This window comes from Passer domesticus, chromosome 8, assembly GCF_036417665.1.
Source record: "Passer domesticus isolate bPasDom1 chromosome 8, bPasDom1.hap1, whole genome shotgun sequence".
NCBI classification, from domain to species: domain Eukaryota; kingdom Metazoa; phylum Chordata; class Aves; order Passeriformes; family Passeridae; genus Passer; species Passer domesticus.
In genome coordinates this window covers 7,315,022-7,329,603 of record NC_087481.1, presented here as the reverse complement: position 1 = coordinate 7,329,603, position 14,582 = coordinate 7,315,022, and the positions used below count along the sequence as shown (strand labels likewise).

At 50.7% G+C, this 14,582-nt stretch overlaps 1 protein-coding gene across 1 annotated transcript in view; it reads left to right on the top strand.

Annotated features, from left to right (window-relative positions):
- LOC135305562 (zinc finger protein 850-like) overlaps positions 1 to 14,582 on the top strand; it is a 243,967-nt gene that overhangs the window by 181,729 nt on the left and 47,656 nt on the right. Inside the window, exon 6 of the mRNA XM_064429296.1 lies at positions 7,993 to 8,650. Coding sequence (XP_064285366.1) covers positions 7,993 to 8,650 — 658 coding nt within the window. The remainder of the gene's footprint in view (positions 1 to 7,992; positions 8,651 to 14,582) is intronic.

The following is a 14,582-nucleotide window of genomic DNA, read 5'->3' as shown; positions in this document are numbered from 1 at the left end:
GAAGGCTCTGGCTTTGGCATTCCACACTGGCCAGGCTGCTTTGCTGTTATGGGCTTGCCTCAGGAAATCAGAACACACAACGGGGCAGGATACACAGCCTGGCAAACCCAGAATTTCTCAGCTCCTTGGGGAGTGAAGCATAGCACAGGCATTCCAGGGTACTCCACACGTCAGCTGTCATCAAAAGGACACATCAGGTCCTGAAAGGACTGCTTGATAAACAAAAAATGGGGCAGGATGGGCTGAGCCCACAGGACAGAGTGCTGAAAGCCGTCCACACTATGAATCCTCTGTGGTTAGTAGGCAATCACAGTGAACCACCAGCATTAACACATTACTCAGGTTTGCAGCAAGATTCTGAATTGGTACAGCATCGGCCAGAAGTTTATTTTAAAAATCCTAGGACAGGGTTATGGGAAGGACCTGCAGATTTACTGATGTGAGGAAGGGGTTATGTTTGTGGCATTACAGACAAAGAACCCTGATGGATACCAGCAAAGTGGGTTCATCTCTGGCTAGAAAAGGACACTCTGATCCCTAATACCACTAATGAACCTACAACCAGCAACACCTGAAAACATCCATTGCCCTCAGAGCTGGAAATGCTTTTGTTATCCTTGGGTGAGATTAGAATGAGTGGGTGTGGAGCACACAGGTGGTGTGAGTTTGAGGGAGGAAGCTTTGCAAGGTGTGGGGTGTGCAGCTGTTGGCACAGCCAAGAATTCAATACCTGGGTGGTGTTATCCCAAGTGACAGGAAGAACAGGAAATTCCCCTGAAGCTGCTCAAGAAGCACTGAGCTTGTTTGAAAATCAAGAGCAATTGGGGCAGGCTATTCAGTGGTATCGTAGTGAACTCCAGAAGCTTGAGCAGAAAGAGAGAGAATAAAATCAAGGATATTGAGTGTGGTAAGGAAATATTTATCCCTAGGACCTGGGGAGTTAGACCTGATCAGAGGGAACAAAGAAAGAGAAGCTGGAAAGAAAGGAACCAGGAAAGAAGGAACAGAGGAAGGGCTCAAAGAGCAAGAGGCACAGTTAGTTCAGATTTTGTCCCTGATCTCAGAGGGGAAGGGTTCTTTACCAATGAGCAAGATGAAGAACAGCTTTAAATTAGAGAGGTGGGGTTTTGGGAGATTTTTTTCTATTGGCTGTAGTATGTGGTAACATCTGTAGTGCAGAGGAAATTAACCCACCAGGATGGCACTGACAGAATATGTGGCTTACTTGGGCCAAGGCTGCTGGGGTGGATTCCTCTCGTTTATCCTTGGCCATGCCTGGAGATCCCTTCCGCACAGGTCTAATTGGTATCCCAGTGAGTGATTTTACTGGTTTTGCAAGGTGGGTAGGAGCTAGAGGAAAGCCATACCTGGAAGCAAATAGATCAAGCATGGAGAATCATTGGTGTAACATCAGCAGAGGTGGTACAAAATTGGACAGATGCAAAAGGCTGGGAATTAAGCCAAAGGGCGAAGGCTTCCAAGCAGGTATGATAACACACACAATCCCTGAATGAAACCGGACTAGAACCCCAAGAACCAGACCTGTTAGGATCAGCTCCTGGAAATTACTGCTTGTTTTTTAACTACTTTCTGGAAGCAAAAATAACCAATTTGAGCAATGTTCTAGTCCCACATTCCAAGAATAATAGTGTCATCCTTAATCCCAATTCTCCATTATATCAGAACAAGGCCAAATATTGCCACATTGGACTTATCCTGGCAGTGCTGGTGCAAATGAGACTGTAAGAAAGCTTCCACTTGGTGTCTTTTTAATCTGTGGGGACAGAGCCTGGCCTGCAATTCCAAGTAATCCCTTTGGTGGAACTTGTTACCTAGGAAAACTAAGCATGTTTGCCCCTAGCATGTGACAAATGCTAAATCAGACTATCTGGAGAGCAGAACACAGCAGAAGAACTAAAAGAGCAATCACAGGCTTAGGATCTAATTGTCATGATCATGTAGAGCTTTGGGGTGCTCCAGCACGAATCTCAGCATCATTCCTTGCTCCAGGTGTTGTGGCTGCTCAGGCTTTGACTACACTGAAGAAGTTGGGATGCTGGGCAGCTAAACAACTGAACACAGCTTCAGCTGTTCTAAATCAAATGCTCACTGGTGGAGATAGTATTAGCCATGGCACACTGCAAAATAGAGCTGCTGTAGATTTGTTGTTGTTAGCACATGGGCACGGGTATGAGGAGTTGGAAGGAATGTGTTGTATGAACCTCTCTGAGCATTCTGCATCCATTCACAGGAAACTCAACTACAGGACAACATGAAGAGATTGACTGTGAATGACTGAGGGTTGGATGAATGTTTTAAGGGGTGGGCAATAACTGGATGGTTGAAAGATATTGTAAAGGGAATTATGTTAGTATTAGTAGTCATTACTTTATTGCTTTGTGTTATTCCATGCATAATTAAGTTGGTGACCCCCTTAGTAGGGAACACAGTAAAGAGGGTCTGGCTGGTGCAAGAAGGGGGAATTGTAGCAATGTATTTGAACAACTCAGGCCTCAGTGTGCACCAGCCATACCCTCTGCAACTGTTCTTATCAGAATTGTCTCAGGGCTCTGTGGAATTCATCAAGGTGACTGAGATATAAACTGTGCTAAAATAAGCACAAAGAAGCTGAGAAACGGCACACCAGGATGGCAGGAACTGGATAACAGGGGACTGTGAAACACCTGCACGGTGACCAATCACAGAGACTGAGAAATGGAGGCAGAGAACGAGGGAACGAGACAAAGGCAGGAAGCAAGAAGTGTGATCTTAGCAGTTTGTAGAATCCAGAAAAGTGTGTGTAATGTAAACAATAAACAGCTTCTGCTTGGTCACACCGGTCAGTTGTTCAGGAGTCCTGGTTTACCTGCAAGAGGGGGTGACTGGAAACATACTGGGAGAGGCTGGAACCATCCTAGGGGTGAATGGTAACACCTGGGACCATGCTGGGATCATAGTGGGATCATACTGGGAGTGACTGGGAGCCACAGGGCCCATGCTGGGAGTGACCTGGGCACCCCTGGGGGAACTGGGGCAACTGGCCCAGCTAGGGCTCAGGGTTGTTCTCCCCCAGGGCTGCCCCAGGTCCTGCTGCCACTTCGGACCTCACAGAGCCAGGGGAGAGGGGACAGGGACAGAGGAGAGCTGAGGGGCAAGGACAGGAGGCAGGGACAGGGGACAGGTGAGGGACAGGGGACAGGGAGAGGGGACAGGGCAGAGCCAGGGAACACGGCCTGGCTGAGGGACACTGAGCTCCAGCACTTGGGGCTGTTGGCCTTGGGCTCCCAGCACAGGCCCAGGGGCAGAATCCCCTCCAGAAACTGTTGTTTGCTTTCAGCTTTGCTCTGCAACATTCCCCAGGAGCCCCTGCAGCGGCTGCAGCCTGGCCAGGTGCCCGGGGCCACCAAAGCCGCTCCGGCAGTGCTCTCCTGCCCCGGGCAAGGCACACAACAGCCAAGGAAAGGCTCCTGCTGGGCTCAGGGCAGGCACAGGGCACTCTCCTGGCGCTGCCACGGGCACAGCAGAGCCGGCCTGGGCACAGCATTGGCATCCATGTCCCATGCAATCCCAGCAGGGATGAGGGCTCATTGTGTTACAAATGAGAAGCTTGACTAGGCCAATATTCAAGCAGCAATCAATTTATTAATTCATATGGTAAAGTATGAGCAATACAGGCTGGGTACAGGGGGGGAAGTTTTCCCTCCAGCTGCACACCGATAGTTGAGGCTTACAGGCATTGATAGGGGTACTCATAAGCTTTCTCAGCAGTTTCCGTTCCCAATTTTTACGTCACAATTCTATACACTATTATGATTTAGTTTTTCTCAGGATGTATCCCAGAAAGGAGTATCCCCAGATGGTGGGGTCCGGCTTCCGAAAGAAGAAAGAAGTCTCCCAGCTGGTGAGGTCCAGATTCCAGATGGGTCCACCTTTTAATTCCAAATCTCATTACAGTGATGTCCAGCTTCTCTTGGTCGAAACCATCAATCCTTGAGTAGATGTTCATCTTCCTTTCTTAAGCTGCTTTTCACTGTTTTTTTAATGTATCGAGATAAGCACGTTTCCTTTTTATATATTCTAAAGCTATGGTTTCAAAGATCCTTACTACGAGCAATATTCTAAAATTATACTTCAAAAGGTTATTATTGCAAAACTCTTTAAGGCTTAGCTACAAGCAGAAAGTTCCAGTCAAAGAGAAACATCCTTAAAGCTTTAATTCAAATGATCCTAAATCAACTGAAGACTTACAAAGGGTAATTGCGAACAAAGGATAGGTTCAAAGGCCTTCTTCCATGCTTTACCTCCTCAGTTATTTATTAGAATTTGTCTTCATAACTGTCCCATGGTCAGTTTCCACACAATCACAAATACACACGTTGCCTCTAGGAACCTGACACGAAACACAGCTTTGTATTTCCCAATTGCACTGCTGGCATTGCATTGGTCATCCGTTCAAATCATTTCCCTATGGAATTCCCAGGGCAATGGGTTAGGGGGAGATCCATCCATGGAATTCTCACCTGGCTGGGATGAGAGAGATCCGGCCATGGAAATTCCATGGCAATTTCTGCATTTCCAAGGCCCTCATTCCTGAATCCCACATTCCCACAGGAACTCCCTTCCTCTTCCCACACCCACCTTTGTGCTCCAGAGCCTCCTGACCATGTCTGATGGATTTTGGGAGCTCTTCCACACAGCTGTGTCCCAGATAATGCTTCATCTGCTCCACCATGATCCCTTTGCATTCCCAGCACCTCCAGGTGATCCAGGTGGCACCGTCGGACACTGCAAAGCTCCTGGGTCCCAGCTGGAAGGAGATGAAATCCCACCCCTCCTAGCCATAGAGATCCCATCCCAGCCCCTCAGAGTCCTCCATTCCCACAGATCCCAGCCCAGCCCCCGGCTCCCCCCAGTCCCCCCCACTCTGGTTGTACCGGCCCCGTCTCCAGGGCACTGTCGGCCACGTGCCCATTCCTGTCCTTGAGCCGGGGCTGGCTATCCCAATATCCCAGCACTGGCTATCCCAATATCCCAACCCTGCCTATCCCAATATCCCAACCCTGGCTATCCCAATATCCCAGCCCTGGCTATCCCAATATCCCAACCCTGGCTATCTCAATATCCCAGTTCTGGCTAGCCCAATATCCCAGCTCTGGCTATCCTAATATCCCAGCACTGGCTATCCCAATATCCCAGCCCTGGCTGTCCCAGTATCCCAGCACTGGCTATCCCAATAACCCAGCCCTGGCTGTCCCAGTATCCCAGCCCTGGCTATCCCAATATCCCTGCCCTGGCTATCCCAATGTCCCAGCCCTGGCTATCCCAATATCCCAGTCCTGGCTATCCTAATATCCCAGCCCTGGCTATGCCAATATCCCAGCTCAGCTCCCCCCACCATCCCCGCTCTCTGCGGCTCCATCCGGCCCCGCTCGCTGCCCCAGCGCTCGCAGGGGTCCCGTCCACGTCCCCCACAATCAAGGACTGGGGGACCCCGGGCCGTGTTGTATTGTGTTTTATTCTCCTTGTTCTCAGTTTGCAATGGTTCCCTGATGTAGCCCCGCTTCTTTCCTGAAAATGCTTTGCCCCAAGTGCCTTCCCTCCTCCCCCATGTCAATCCTCCCTGTGGCTGCAGAGCCATTCCCCAGTCTCCTCCCTGGGCCCCTGTCAATCCCTCGGCCTCCCTTCCCCTCTTTCCAGAATCTTCCCACAGGGGCGTGGAGTGATTGGGCAGAGGTCAGGGCCCTCCCTTAAGGTGCTTCCTCATTTGTGATCCTTCATGTCCATCTGCCCGGTTTGCACACCCCCCGTTTCCCCCATTGGTTGTTGGATGTATCTTTGCCTTGTTTGCGCCCCCCTTTCCAAGCTGGTGCAGGGGCTGAGTGTGTGCTGTGTGCAGCAGGTTGTCCTGAGGGTCAGATCTGCCCTGAGCCCTGAAATAAACCTTGGCTTTACCCTGCCCAGAGTGGGCCCTTTCTTCCTGCAGCAGCGTCTGCCAGCTGCTCCTGTGGTTTAGGGCTGGCAGCCCCGGCCGCTCTCCTGTAGCCCGGGCACAGGGGAGTGTCCCCCGCAGTCGACCGTGTCGGGCTGGGCGGGCAGGGCCCGAACGGGCACTGAGAGGACGCGGCGACAGGGCCGGGCTGCGACAGCGCCACTGCCAGGTACTGCAGGGAGTGCAGAACTGGGGGGACAGTGAGATCGGGGCAGCTAGGGGGGCTGAACGTGAGAGACTGGGGATCCAGGGGGGTCAAGAGGCCAAGGAAAGGGGGACTTGAAGGGCTGGCCGAGCTGGGAAGGAGGTTCAGGGGCTCAGAGTCAAGGAAAGGGGGTGCAGAGACTGGGAGAGCTGGGATGGGGTGTGCCCAGGAAACGGGGTACCAGGATGTCCTGGGAGTGAAAAAAGGAGGGTCTGGGGGCTGGAAAATGCAGGAATGGGGGCCCAGGGATCCCAGGTCAGGGAGAAGGGTGGGGCTGGGTGCGGGGAGAGGCGGGGGCCGGGGAAAGTTGAGTTGGTGCCAGATAAGGGGGTGCAGGGGGGTCTCAGTTCTGGGCAATGAGGTAAAAGGGGGTCTCGGGTCTCAGGAATGGGTTGCAGGAGGGGCTCAGGGTCACGGAAATGGGGGGCAGGGACATGGAGAGGCAGAAGGGAGTTCCAGGGGGCCTGGAGCCCAGGAAAGGGGAGTCCAGGGTTTCCCAAAAAAGGTGGGACATGGCATAGGGACACCCAGGATGTTCAGGAAGGGGGAGTTCAGGGCGTGTCTGGTTTTGCAGAAGGGTGGGGCTGGGGGCAGGGAAAGGCTGGAATGGGGGTCCAAGGTGTTCCAGGTTGTCCCAGGGTCAGGCACATAGGAAGTCTGGAGGTGCCTGGGGAGGTGGAGCTCAGCCCAAATATTCTGGGGAGTGCCTGGGTTGGGATTTTTTGGGGGGATGTTTGGAGAATGAAGAACTCCAAGGCAGGGCAGAAAAAGCCCCTTGGGGGGACATCGGGGGGTGGCGGTGGCGTCTGGCGGCAGAGTCAGCCTGGAGGAGCAGAGCCCTGTGTCCCCCAGGAGCCCAAAGTGGGGAGCCCAGAGAGGGGGGAGCGCCGCCATTGGCGGGAGCCTGCAGAGGCTGGAGAGGGGCAGGGGGGACTCCTTGGAGCCCCTGCAGCCCAGAGCAGAGAATGAGGGGAGAAGGGAGCCCAAAAGGGAGCCCAAAAAGCCCCGGCACCCCTGAATGGACAGAGCGAAGAGGGGGCAGCTTTTGGGATTGCTGGGACTGCCAGCAGGCTGGGGAGGGTGGGCACCGAGGAGAAGGGGGACCCGCAATGCAAGCGTGACCCCAGCAGCTGGGACAGGGGGAATTCCCAAAGAGCAGAGAGGAGGGAGCAGGGCCGGGGAATTCCTGGGAGGCTTTTTCAAGGCTGAATCTTGGTGTTTGGGAGGTTTTTCTGGAGCCCAGATGCCCGGTAACTTGTAGAGAGGGACTTGGGTGGAAAGACTTTCAAAGTCAACGTGCTCATCCCTTGTTTTCCCTAAACCAGGATTTCCCATTGCCACTTCTTGTGAGGCAGTGAGAGAGAGGAATATGTCCCTGGACACTGAGGCAGGTGAGGAGGAAGTCAGTGCCCCTTTCCCCCTCTCTACTGCTCCATCTCCCAGCCCAGCACGGCCCCGGCTGCAGGACAGCCTGGGGGCATCTCCTTGCCCTTGCCTGTGGCCCGGAGGCAAATGCCATCCTCTCCTTGTCCTTCCTCCCCCAGAGCAGGAGCTGAGCATGGAGAGCAGGGAGGACAAATCCCCGCGGCAGAACCTCGTGGCAGAGGCCGTTTTGAGCGGCTCCATGGCGCAGGAACCCAACGGGGAGGAAAAGCCCTGAAGATGCCGCACGAGGAGGGGCTGCAAACGCAGATGGCGGGGATCTGAGGGGGAAAGAGCCAGCCTGGGCCGGGAAGGCGGCCGGAGATGGAGCCAGAGCTCGGAGCTGGTGGTCCATGAGCAGGTTCCTGATGGGGAGAAGCCCCACAAGTGCTTGGAGTGTGGGAAGAGCTTCAGGTGGAGCTCCCACCTGATCGTGCACCGGAGGAGCCACACTGAGGAGAGGCCCTACGAGTGTGATCAGTGCAGGAAGAGGTTTCAGACCAGCTCCCATCTCCTCGTGCACCAGCGCACGCACACAGAGGAGAGGCCCTTCCGCTGCCCCGACTGCGGGCAGGGCTTCAGGCACAACTCCACCCTCATCAGGCACCGGCTCATCCACACTGGGGAGAGGCCCCACGAGTGTGAGGAATGTGGGAAAAGCTTCAGGCAGAGCTCCCACCTGATCAGCCACCGGAGGACCCACACTGGGGAACGGCCCTATGAGTGTGGGGAGTGTGGGAAAAGCTTCAGCCAGCATTCCAGCCTGATCATGCACCAAAAGATCCACTCTGGGGAGAGGCCCTCTGAGTGTTCCAAGTGTGGGAAGGGATTTCGGATCCGCTTCCATCTTTTCCGGCACTATCAGAGTCACACAGAGGAGAGGCCCTTTCTCTGCCCCGACTGCGGGAAGGGAATCAGGCACAACTCCCACCTTGTCAGGCACCGGCGCATCCACACTGGGGAGAGGCCCTACGAGTGTCCCCAGTGTGGGAAGAGCTTCTCATGCAAATCCCACTTGACCCGACACCAACGGAGGCACCGGTGAGGGAAGCCCTGTGAGTTCCCCGAGTGCGGGAAGAGCTTTGTGCGCTGCTCCAGCTCCATCCCCCACTGCAGGACCCACGCTGGGCACAGCCCTGGTGACCCACATTCCCTGTGATCCGTGTTGGGAACACACCTGCCTGCTTTTCCTTTTGGTTTGGCTTTAATTTTTTTCTCTTCTTCCTCTCTTTGATCTCCAAAAGCCAAGAGGGATGGATCTGTCACCTCAAAACCACTCAAATCCCACTGAAAACAACTAAATTTTAACCCCTAAAGGCTCAATCCCTCCTCAAATTGCTTGTTCCCTCCTCAAAAAAACTCAATCCCAGGCTAAACTCACTCAATTCCACAGCCACCAGGGTGAGATGGGGTTGGAAGGGGATTGGGAGAAGTGGGATCCCAATTGGGAGCGGTGGGATGGGGATTGTGTGGGGCTGGCTGGGTGGGATGTATTTGACAGCAAATAAAACTTTCAGAGTTACTGATTTCTGTCCCATTCATTTTCAGTCAGTTCTGTTTGCAGAGTGCCGCCTTCTCAGCTGATTAATTTGCTATAAAAATCCCATTTTTTAAATCATCTAACCCAAACAATCCAAAACCCAATATCCAAATAAAAGCACTCACCTACAATTAAATTTTAAAAAATAATTGGAATTGTTTTAGAGTACTTAAGGATGTTATTAAAGTTTAATTGTTTGGTTAAGATGTAGGAGAAATTCTAGTGGTGCTTGGTTTTGTGTTTAGTATGTTTGTAATATGAATTGTTTTACTAAGGTGTGTTAGATTGTATGTTAGTTTTTTTAGATATTTTTAGTCTAAAGTATATTAGTTACTACGATAAAGCTTTCAGAAGGTATTTCTTAGTATATAATTTGTTTATAGTTATTGTTAATATTATAGTAATAGTTATTGTTGTTTTGCTTGGATCATTGGAGGAACGTAAGAAAAAATATTTCATTTTTATTATAATTGATTTCATTGTAATTTTAGTTTATTGATTTATAATTTTGTTATCAGTTGTTGAGAGGATAGGAAGGAAGTTCAAGGGCAGGAACATTTTTTCCCCAGCTCGTGCAGCCCAAGTCTGGGTGCCATTCAGCCCAGAGCTATGGGATAATATTGTAGTGCCTCCCACACACATTCTGCCTCTAAGAAAAGCTTGGCTTGGCTTCTTAGAGTGAAATAAATAGAAGCGTAATAAAATGGACAGTTAAACTCATCCCTCTTGAATGACTCTCTTGCTTTCCATTGTCAATCCTGCAACTCATGCTCCCAAGGCTTGGTATGAACAAGTGTCTGAGATTGCTTAAAAATTCCCAGGCAAGGTTCGGTAAAAGCCAGATAGAATATTAAGCAACAGCTCAAGAAAATTCATTGGCAACATTCACATTATTACTTACTACTTGGTTAAGGAACAACATGAGGAAAAAAGCAAGGAACAAAATTCAGTCAATCAAATGAGAAACATTATGAGAATTATGTGTGTGTGTGTGTGTGTGTGTGTGTGTGTGGTGTGTGTGTGTGTGGTGTGTGTGTGTGTGTATTCAGGTGTGTTTGAGAAAGGGACAGAAAGGACAAGGATCAGAAGGAATACGGCCTAAAAGCTTAACAGCACTGGAGCTGAGCAGTGGTTAAACTGGAGCCTCCAGGAGTGGGGCTCTTGGCCCAGGATCCATGGCTGCTCAGTCATGCTGCCAGTGCAGCAAGCTTGAGAGCGCGCTGGCTCTGCGAGGCCCCACTCAGAGGGAGGTTGCTGCTGGCACCTCTGGGCTCCAGGAGAGCCCCAAGGGCCTCCTTTGGGAGCGCTGTTCATGGGCCACAGGCGAGGGGCCTCAGCCATCAACGCTTCATCGTGGCCGCCCCGTGGGTCAGCAGCCTGGCTCTGAGAGTGGGAGAAGGAGGATGTCATGCCATTGAGGCAGGAAAAGCGGTTTCCAAGGCAGTTCACAGGACACCCCAGGAGCTCGTCAGACAGCACAAGTGCCTGGCAGCGCTCGGTGTCTCTGGGAAGCTCAAGAGGAGTTGGGCCCAGGGGCTGCTCAGCAAGGCCCAGGCCTGACAAGCGTTTCTCAGGTCACCGTGTGGCCGGACAAGGCTGGGGCCATTCACCACCACAATCTGAAGCACGAGGTTTTGATGTAGGGTAAAAAGGCATGGCCCAGTGGAAGTGGGCCGTGTCCTCTGGCCTGTGGGAGAATCACAATGCAGATCCTTGTGCTGCTGATTCCATCTCTCCCATTTTTCTGAGTTCTTGGTGGCAAGGTCATTTAGGTCACACAGCTCTCTGAAGCTTTCTGCAAATGAATTAAAGTGAGATTACACATCCCAAATCGTCTTCTGTTACAGTTTAACTGATTGATTTAAGAAATTTCTGGAGTAGAAAACTTGCTTCCTCAGATATTTACTGTGTGTGGCACCAAGCACAGAGGAGAGATTTAATGTCAAAGGCATGGCCCAGGCAATGCTCTTTTGACAAGTTCTGCCCTGAGCTTTCCTGAGGAAGATGTGAAAGGTTCGATGTCACTGGCACAAGCTCCTGCAGTGGCTGCTGGCCAGCAGAGCAGGGCTGTCAGCTGGGCAACAAGTGCTGCCACAAGCAGCAGCTCAGCCAGGGCAGCAAATCAAGAGCTGGGAAGGAGCTGATCTGAAGGCCAAACCTCCTTAGCTCCTAAAAGAGCTGGAACAGTTCCTCATTCCAATGAGGGGCAGTGTTGGACACGGCTCTGTGTGAGCACTGGACACAAGTTGCTCCCACTGAGTGCTGTGATGGTTTCTGCAGGAGCTCTGGGCTCCTGTGTGTGCTGGACACAATGAGGAGAGAAGGAGCCAAGTGCACTGACACACCTTTGCCTTGAGCATGACCCGGCCTGGACCAAACACACTGCAAGGTTTCCCCTTTGGCCCATGTCTCAAAATGTCAGGTCAGCTGTTGGACGACTCAGGTTGGTTTGGTGTCAAAGAATTCCCCTCAGAAATCCTGGGTTTGTCTTCCTCTGTGCCTTCCCCTCAGCAGCCTTGGGGCTGCTCCTGTGTGAAGCCATGGGTCTCACACAGTTTGGGAGAACTTAATACAGGACACTCTGCAATGAGTCGTCTCCTCTAAAGTGTTCCAACAATCCCCTTCCAGTAACAGGAAATGAATACTAATAGATGAAAGTGGAAAAAAATTGCAACAGTTTATTAACAAGCAGAATGGCTGAAAAGCAAGCAAAAAGGCCAGTGAGCTCTAGATATCAAACTGCCAGACCTCACCGTTCCCCTGCTGGGACAAAGACCCAGAATGCCGGAGGAAAATCCCCCCAGAACACGCGTTACAAGGTGGTGCTGGGTTCTCCCTCAGGAAGAACAGGAGCTGTCATGGAGCAGCTCCAGCAGCAGATGAAAGCTCCATGCTTGTCCAGCGTCGACTTTCTCCCAGAGGCAGAGCTCTGTGGAGCGGTCACGGCAGGTGAAGCAGCTGGGCTGGAGCCCCTCGGTGTCTTTTCTCCCTGGCGTGGCTCAGCTCACGCTCTCGGGCTGGGAGCAGGGCTGCTCCACTCCTGCTGGCACCATGTCCCTGGGCTTGGACAGTTTTCTGCCAGGAGAGCCCAGCATGCTGTTACACAGATCTCTCATAAAGGCCCAAACCAACTCCAAACACTGCCTACAGCAGCGTTTCACAAAGGGCTGCAGAAATCCAGGACAGCTGCAAGTGACTGTCAGACGGCTTTTGTCTTGTTCTTGCCAGCAGAATTCTTGATGATCTGATCCAATTGTATTCAGATGTAACACAGGAGCTGTGATTTTTTATTGAAATATTTCATGAGGAGTAACAAGCCTTGGGAGCATGAGGCACAGGACTGACGTGTGAAAGCATGAGCATATCCTCCAAAGTCACCAGTTTAATTGTCCATTTTATTACCCTTGTATTTATTCCACACTAATAAGCAAACTCAAGCTTTGCTTGGATATAAAACAGGCACGGCATACTCTATGGTCTCCTGCAGGGTCCCCAGGGCTGGCAGTGACAAAGCAGGCAGTCTGCTTCATTGTGAATCACTACAGATCTGCATCACAATGTGTTTTTAAATAGCATGGTATTATTAAGATCTCCTTTTCTGCACGAGATACAAAAAGGAGGTTCTGAAATGACTTCCATGCAAGCAGGCAGTAAAGAACTGACCCTCCTATCCTAACAAAGCTTTGGCTTTGGCAATTGCACTCTTCCCATTCATCTTTTGACACAGACACTCCAGGTTTTCCCCACACCCCTGCAAGGCTGGCAATCACTGTTTCCCTTTTACTGTTCTTCCCTGGAGCAACTACAGTGGCTGCTTTGAAACTAAAAGCCCTGAGATCTGGGCATCTTGAAGGAGCATGAAATGCTAATTAAGTGTTCCCATTGGTAATACCCAGGTCTGCACTTCCCAGAGCTCTGAAGCAGCAGCAGGAGGGCCATGCATCATTCCTGTTGGTGGATGTTCATGTTTCTGGTGTGCAAGAGCAATGTCTTTGAGGAGGGACAAAAATGCCCCTATCCAAACAGTGGCTGTGCAAAGAGACGTGAAGTTTCACTGCCTTTTTTAGGATATTTTAGAAAGATCTAAGAGAGTACTGTGGCATGGAGCAGGCCCCTAATTTTGTCTCCAGAGAAATCCCCAAAGGACACATCGGCTCTGCTGGTGATGGCAACCCCATAAGCTCGTGGACTTGTTTTCCCTGCAACATGCCAGCCTGCCTGGGCTTTACTAGGCCAGGACTAGACCCATAGCTATGCCAACACATGCAGCCACGTGACACAGAGTCAGACAGAGTTCTCCTTCAGAAAACTCAATTAACACATTCACATGCAGTTTCTTCTAGAACATCAGAAGCTGGCAACCATGAGGACTTTGCTGTCACAAGGTTACAGTTTGCACTGGGTCCAGAAGTATTTTTCCCTAAGGCAAAACAAATTGAAATGTGAAGTTTAAATCTTCAAATGACTATGAAAGGAAACTGTAGAATAATTTCTGGAAAGGCAGCATTGTCAATGATCATGCAGCCCACCAAGAGCTGGAGCGGAATCCAGAATTGCTTGTTCCAGCTATGCAGGAATTCATTACCCTGGCAAGCACCAGTCCATGGGAACAAATGATCCCATAGCCCTGGGCAGAAGGGCACCCAGGCTGCAGTGGCAATAGATTTGAGGAATCCTTGTCACTTGCTATTGGCCTCACAGCCCACTCATCCCTTGGCAAGCAAGTTGCAAAAAACACTGTTGGACTGCTGTCCTGGGTAAATCTACATACAGACAACTATTCCAAAGCAGGGCATCTTTTCCCAGTGAAATACACATCCTCTTCTTACCTATGAAATTGTGCCTGAAGTCACCTGTGAGCCAGATCTGTGTGAGATTGCAAAGGAGCAAAGCTTTGGCATTTGGGCACACTTCTCTTGGTTTCTTTGCTCAGGGCTTTGTTGAGCACAGAACACATCCAGGTAGAAAACTTTTGACCATACAGGATCTTTTGTTTCCATTGTCCCCCAAACATGTGAAGAGGTGGTGCTGTTGTAATGCCAATTTAAAAAGAGTAGCACAAATGACACAAAAAAGACATGGCAAAAGAGGAAGAGGAGCAGCCCAGTGAGGAAAGGATGTGGTGAGACACTGGCACATGGAGTGAGCTGCACTCCCATAACCTCTGGGCTAGCAGGTCCTGGTCACACATTCTCCTCCTGGTTTATTTAATTTTTTTTTATTTATTTATATACCTTTTCAAAAAACATCAAAATAAAATATATACAATTAAAAATATGTCATCAAAATTTAAAGATACAATCAAAACACATTTATTCAAAACTATATTTAAAGATCAGAACATATGTACATCTGTAACTATGTAGACTAATGCATAAATCCTATTCTTGAAATACTCTTCATGCAGGCGGCAGCTTCTTCCTGAG